At 51.8% G+C, this 7,267-nt stretch overlaps 1 protein-coding gene across 1 annotated transcript; it reads right to left on the minus strand.

The window, feature by feature from the left end:
• Positions 1-1,130: 1,130 nt before the first annotated feature.
• Positions 1,131-3,966, minus strand: LOC144167098 (uncharacterized). The gene has a single exon (XM_077696481.1). It carries the CDS (start codon positions 3,964-3,966, stop codon positions 2,668-2,670), a length of 1,299 nt encoding a protein of 432 aa, XP_077552607.1. The 3' UTR covers positions 1,131-2,667.
• Between the last annotated feature and the right edge of the window lie 3,301 nt (positions 3,967-7,267).

Consider the following 7,267-nt stretch of genomic DNA (forward strand, 5'->3'; position numbering starts at 1 on the left):
GTAGTTTAGAATGGCTGATTTGGAGTCGCTTACTATAACTTTGGTCATGGAGGACGCGACCACTGCCAGGGCAATGGCCACCTCCTCGCCAACCTCCGGGTCTGTCGTTCGGACCGAGGCGGAGGTGATGCAATCACCCTGTCGATTCACTACCCCTAAGGTCATAGCGTCACGGCTGGTATATTCGGCGGCGTCCACGTACATCACGTCCTTGGATTTTGCGTATTTTGAGCAGAGCCCTGGCTCTGGCCTGTCGGCGCTCCTGGTTATGTACCGGATGCATGTTCTTAGGGAGTGGCTGGATATGTATGTGGGTCCGTATCTCCGCTGGTATTTCGACTTTCGTGCCTTGCGCACCTCTGTGGTTTATGCGAAGATAATCTAGTATTTGTCTCTCTGTCTGACTCTTGGAAAGCCATTCCTTTTGGGCGGTTAGCTGGGCTTCTATGAGCTCACTGAGCGTGTTATGGAGGCCCAGCGCTTCAAAGCGTTCGTTCGATGCAGTAACAGGTATACACAGGGCTTGTTTGTGTGCTCTCCTTATCATAGCATTTATTTTATTCTCCTCATCCCGCTTTAGGTTCAGGTAAGTGGTAACGTATATGATCCTACCTAAAACAAAAGCCTGTACCAATCTCAATTGGTTATGCTCTTTCATTCCGTGGTGCCTGTTTGCGATGCGCGAGATGAGCCGAATTGTTTGATGGACGCTTTTTTCCAGCGCACGTATGGTTTCTATGTTGTGCCCATTGGCCTGAATTCGGAGGCCCAGAACCCTGATACTTTGAACTGTCGGGATACGCTGCGTACCACCTGCAAAAAGGTGAATGTTTGGAGCGGTCGAGTCGGTTTTTCGCCCTCTGCTGGTCGGACGGTATATTAGCAGCTCCGATTTTTCTGGGGAGCAACTCAAGCCTGTCGGTCTTACGTACCCCTCTACAGCCTCGATCGCCCGTTGTAGAGTGTCTTGCACATGCCCGTCGCTACCTCCAGCCACCCAGAGCATCACATCATCGGCGTATAGGCTGTGATGTCAGGTGTCAGGTGTCAGGTCTGACCTACATCACATGGTATGGTCTTGCCCTCTCCGGAGAATTGACCCGCAAAACAGGAAGGCAGGACAGCCCTCTACGTTGTTTAGGATTTCTGGAAGGCCCATCATGACCACGTTGAAAAGGAATGGTGAGAGGACCGACCCCTGAGGGGAACCTCTGCTCCCGAGCTCGAACGTGGCCGATTGCAGCCCCCCTACGGCAAGTGTAGCCATTCGATCCGTAAGAAAGTTCCTGACATACTCATACGTCTTGTGGCCTATTCCTAGTTTGTCTAAGTTATCTAAGATAGCCGAGTGCTTTACGTTGTCGAATGCTTTGGTTAGGTCAAGCCCCAAAATTGCCCTAGTATCTAAAGGGGAACAGTTCTCCCCGTCAATGATATTGTGCTTAAGCCTGAGCATGACTTCTTGTGTCGACAATTTTGGGCGAAAGCCTATCATCGTTTCCGGAAACAGTCCTTGCTCTTCTGCGTAGTTATTAAGTCTTTTCAATATCACGTGTTCCATTAGTTTACCTACGCATGACGTAAGTGATATTGGTCTTAGGTTCTCTATCTGCAACTTTTTACCGGGCTTCGGGATCATCACAACCTTGGCTGTTTTCCACTGCCCCGGGATTTGACCTCGGTCCCAGCACACGTTCATGTACCGGGTCAAGGCCTCTATAGAGCCGTCGTCCAGGTTGCGCAGCATCTTGTTCGTTATTCCGTCTGGGCCCGGAGAAGATCTGGTCCGGAGGTGCTGAATGGCACCTCGTACTTCCGCCACCGTGATTGGACGGTCCATGAGGTCATTCTCCCTGCCCGTGTATGATTTAAGCTCCTCTTTGGGGTTCGTCCCTATATATCTATCACGAAGTGCCTCTATTAGGTCATCGTCCGACCCTTCCAATCGGTGCAGTGAAATGCTGAGGTTGTGTTTTTGAGTGGTTTTGCTATTTTCTAGGTCAATTAGGAAGCGGAGAATGCTCCAAGTTTTTGCGAGGCCAATCTGGGGTTCCATGCTGTCGCCTGTACTGTACCAATTTTGCTGTGAAAGCTGGTTTGCATAGTCATCAATCTCCACGATCCGGGCTGCCAGACGTCTGCGTAAATTACGATTTAACTTGTGTCTTTGTAGTCGCCTTTGTAGGCTTTGCTTTGCCTCCCACATGTGCAGTAGCCTAGAATCGGCCTGGCTGAGGTTTGCCTCTTCCAATATGTTTTTAGTAGCTTGGTCTACGCTACTATGTAGCTGTGCTGCCCATTCCTCGATATCTTCAATATACTTCTGTTGGGTGCTGGCGTTGTTGCTTGAGTCAAGTTCGGCTGTTGTAATCTGACGGAAAGTATCCCAGTCTTTAATTTTGAGTCATCTCCCCCCTTTGTGTTTTGCGAGCCCCGCCTCGAATGTGGTCGCAATTATGAAGTGGTCACTGCCCAAGTTTTCTTGTGTATTTAGCCACGTCGCTTCTGTTCGTGTGTTTTTCGTGAACGTGAGGTCTGGTGATGAGTCTCCACTTACACTGTTGCCTGTCCGCGTAGGGTGCGTGGGGTCTGTGATCAGGGTAAGGCACTCCTGCTGCGCGTCAAGCCAGTTTCCTTCCCTTGATCGTTTCTCTCCTGTATCCCCACTCAGGATGATGTGGGCATTGAAGTCTCGAACAATTGCAATGTGTTTCCTTTGGCAATTTCTAGGGTTTGGCGGAACAGCTTGGCAAATCTGTGGTTTTTACGAGGGGAGCTGTATACATGAAGTATGAAAACACTGCCCACCTTGTTTTTTCTCTCTGGTATTATTTTTAAGAGTACGTGATCCGCGGACGCTTTGCCGTCATCAATGTCGTGACGTGTGGCCGGCAAGTTACGCTTGACGAGGGTTACCACAATCGATTTCTTTTTTGGTTCATCATCCGAGGCGCCATTCTGCAGCTCACAGTAGGACTTATAGCCTGATAATTGCGAAGAACTTCTCTCAGTAGCAGCATTGGAGTGGGGCAAAGATAGTATCAACTGAGCCAAGGTTGCGATGTTGAGAAACTCCTGCTTGTTTCCGAACGTTCTCATTTGGTGGAGATCGGCCCAGAACAAAGCAGCTGGTTTGTCTTCCAACGTGAACTTCTCATCCTCGCTGAAGTAGGAAGGCAGCATTTTCCATTCCTCCTTGACTCGGCTGGCATCTGGCAGTAGGTGTGCGTAGCGGTTCTGTAGCGTCGGCAACGCAAGTAGCTTCCTTCTAGCTTCTGCGCTGAGGGCTGTCTTGGGGGTCACGAACTGCACTTCATGAAAAAAAGGCCTGGAAACTGGAAGCCTCTTTTTGACCTCAACGGTGGCCGTCTGATAAAACGACAGACAGCGAATACGAAGATCGCGGACCTCAGCGTCCATTCCAACTTCTGCACACTTCTTCAGCGCAGAATTGCACCCTTCGTCCAGGTATACCTCTTCAAGTGGCAGCAGAACTCTTGGGTCCATGGGATTTACGTCATCCCTCTCTAGAGCAGATGGCTGGACAAAATTCTGCAGCAGACACTGGAGGAGGCGTTGACTCTCTGCCTGGAGTTCGCCTATGAGGTTTCCGTTACTTTGAAAGAGAGCATTAAGCCTGTTAAAAAAATTTAGCACGAATTTCATAAACCTGAAATAGGCCTCTGTGGCACAGTTCATGTGGTTTAGAATGGATTCGGCGGCCACTATTCGGTCTTCCTCTGAGGCTTGCAAGAAAAGGAGTCGCAGGGTTTCCCATTCTTCAAGTACACGCTCAACACACGCATAAAGCACGAGCCATCGGGTCTCGCATGGCCGCAGAATCTTATTTTTTTCAGTGTGGAGGAACTCCTGTAGTGCCGATAGTTGAGCTTGTCTCTTGCTTCTCTGACTGAAGTAGTTGGAGATGTTTCGCAGAAGATCTTCCAGGTATCTTGGAAGCTTCATTGCGGCTTTGCTGGCAGCGATGTGGAGGGAATGGCAGATGCATCGAATCAGCACGAAACTCCTGTCTGCCTTGTGCTGAAGTTTTTGGGCCAGGGAATTATCTCACCAACCATAACGCTGGCGTTATCACATGCCAGCCCTACGATGTTTGTCATAGGAATCTTTTTTTCTGAGAGGCAGTTTTCAACAGCTGGTGTGAGAGCCTCTACGGAGCAATTTGTTGCATCCATTGGGATCACCTCTAGGAGTTGTGTTACTACATCTCGCTTCTCTTCAGAAAAATAACGTACAGCACAGCACAGAAATTTTGTACTCGAGATGTCTGTTCCCTCGTCCACAAAGAGCGAGAACACTGAACTCCTCAATGAGCTGGAAAGAGTCTCCGTTTCTGATGCGGCCAGAACATTTTGAATTATTGCAGTGCATTTTGTTCTGTGCAGCTGCACCTCCAGAGCAACGGGCAGTCGGGAAAATTTTCATGGACTCCCCGAGGTAGTTAATCACGCTGAGCGACAAGTTGTGCTCCGCCACAAATGCAGCCAGTTTGATTTCCGCGGTTTTCACCTTGTTACCATGGGAATCGACGGGGCCGGTTGCAAACATCGATGTTAGAAGGGTCTGCTTTTGGAGGCCTGCTGCGGCTTTTTCGTGGCCCGCTGTGTCGGCATGACGCAGCAAGTCACTGGATCCGGCAGTAATGTATGCGCCGCAAGCCCTGCAAAATGCGCACAAGGGGTCACCGGAGGGTGCACGGGCTAGCCATCCCTTGAATTCCGGCTGCTCCAACCATGCTTCTCGAAACTTCTGCTTTCGTGCGGAGCCTGTGTCTTTTGTCTGCTGCTGCCTTGCGCCTTTAGCTGGTGATGGGCCAGGTTCCTCGTCGGACATCTATAATAACATATAGAACAAAAAGAAGATAACTCTGAGTATTTTTCAGTAGAATTACTACATTGAGCATTTCGTCACTGCTATTTGTATATTGCATAACCAGCCATAATTTTTAAAAGTAACTCCTGGACAACTTTTACTGCGCCGCAATTAAATGGTGCGTGATTAGATTGGAGAAACGTTTATTGTGCCTGCAGTAAAGCGCGCACGCGCGCTTAGGACGTGGCCTACGTCGTCGTCTTGGCGGGTGCTCTGCGAGGATCATCGCTCGCCGTTGCCGGCTCGCGAGGTTCCTGCCTAGCAAGCGCCTCGATGGCCTGCTGGACGGCCTGGAGTTGCGTTTCTTGGTGGTCACTCCGCATTGCTTCCTCTAGCTGCGGCGGTATACGTCCTGAATTTGCTTCGCTTGGATGTTTGGAGCAGTCCCAGAGCATGTGCTCGAATGTGGCCGTCTCCTTGCGGCACACTCTGCACTTGTCGTCGGGGTGTGATTCCGGGTACATCCGATGTAGTAGCGCCGGGGTCGGAAGCGTCCTCGTTTGCAACTGCCTGAATAGCACGGCCTGTGCCCTGCTTAGCCCTTTGCAGGGTGGCGGGAGAAGTCTACGGGCCAGCCGAAAGGCCTTGGTCAACTCGTTGTAGCTGGTCATTCGGTCTTTGGCGCTGAACCACAGCGGGAGGCCGTTGCCCTGGGCGCGGTCAGTTAGTCCGCGCTCGGGCGTGTGCCGTTTCCTTGTGGTTGGCACTCTTCTCCGACGCTGCGCCTGCGTGCGCCGGGAACCACGTGATACGAATCGTCTTGTCGCGGTCTGCCTGTCGGCTCAGAATGCCTGCCGCCGTTGAGGCAATTCTTCCTTTCGCGTAGTTTCTTACCGCCTGTCTGGAATCGGTGAGGATCGTGTGGCATTCTTGGTCTACGATGGCCAGGGCGATGGCTATTTCTTCCGCTTCCTCGACTTGCTTGCTTGACGTGCTGGCGGATGCCCGCAAGTTGCCTTCGCAGTCGACCACAGCAATCGCGAAGCCGTTGCGGCCAGCATATTCGGCTGCGTCCACGTATCTGGCGCCGGGGTCTTTCGCGTGCAGGTCCGTTAGTGTTTTGGCTCTAGCGCGTCTTCTGCCTTCGTTGAAGTCCGGGTGCATGTTCCTCGGAAAGGGGTCTACCCGTACGTTCCGCCGTACGTGGTCGGGAACGGGGCGTTTTGGTCCCTGTTGTTCGTGATAACTGATGCCTAGTTTGCACAGGATCTTTCTGCCGGCCTTGGTCGACGACAGTCGTTCCAACTGAGTGGTTCTTTGCGCTTCGGCGATCTCGTCGAGCGTGTTGTGCATGCCCAGCTGGAGGAGATGCTTCGTGTTGGTAGTTTCGGGTAGGCCGAGGGCTGTCTTGTAGGCCCTCCGGATTAGGATGTCTAGCCTGTTCTTTTCGCTTTTCATCCACTTGTGGAAGGCTGCCACGTACGCTATGTGGCAAAGAACGAAGGAGTGTATGAGTCTGGTGAGGTTCTCCTCCTTCATGCCTCCCTTCTTGTTAGTAACGCGCTTGAGTAGTCTTGTCGCGTTCGCCGCCTTTCCCGTGATGCGGGTGACGGTGCCTCCGTTCCTACCGAGCGCTTCAATCGTCATCCCTAGGACTCGGATCTTGCTGACCTTCGGTATTGTGTTGCAGTCCCTGGTTCGGATTTTGATCTTTTCATGCTCCCTTTGCTGCTTGATTCTGTGCGTTTTGTTCGGTCGGCAGATCAGGAGCTCGGACTTGGTGGGGGAGCAACGCAGTCCCGTGCCTTCCAAGCTTTCTTCGATCGCGTCGACAGCCGTCTGCAGTGTGGATTCTATGTGGGCATCGCTGCCCCCGTCCACCAACAGCGTGATGTCGTCCGCGTATATCGTGTGGTTCAGTCCTTCGAGCTGGCATAGTCTTTTGGCAACTTGTATCATAACGAGGTTGAAGAGCATGGGTGAGATGACGGAGCCTTGGGGGGTTCCCTGACTACCTAATGTCCTCTCATCCATCTTCAGGTCGCCAGCTCTGAGCGCTGCCGTTCTACCGCTGAGGAAGACCTTAATATATTCGTACGACCTTTCACCTAAGTTTAGATTGGATACCTGCGAAAGGATGGCCGAGTGCGTGACTTTGTCAAAGGCACTCTGCAGGTCAAGCCCGAGGACGGCTTTGGTGTCCCTGGTTTCACCGTCGATGACTTGATGTTTGATTTGGATCATGGCGTCCTGCGTGCTCAGGTATTGGCGGAAGCCGATGATCGTCTCGGGATAGAGGTCTTCGTTTTCGAGAAACTCTTGCCACCGGTTGAGTAGGACGTGTTCCAGGACCTTGCCCACGCAGGACGTGAGCGAGATCGGGCGGAGGTTGTCCGTGCTCAGTGGCTTCGCGGGTTTTGGTATGAGAATTGTT

Source organism: Haemaphysalis longicornis, unplaced genomic scaffold (genome assembly GCF_048455015.1).
Source record: "Haemaphysalis longicornis isolate Haplotype H1 unplaced genomic scaffold, Haemaphysalis longicornis Haplotype H1 scaffold_2, whole genome shotgun sequence".
NCBI classification, from domain to species: domain Eukaryota; kingdom Metazoa; phylum Arthropoda; class Arachnida; order Ixodida; family Ixodidae; genus Haemaphysalis; species Haemaphysalis longicornis.

Excerpts from the sequence above, each read along its gene's own strand:
- LOC144167098 (XM_077696481.1), bottom strand. The coding sequence starts at position 3,966 with ATGAAGCTTCCAAGATACCTGGAAGATCTTCTGCGAAACATCTCCAAC.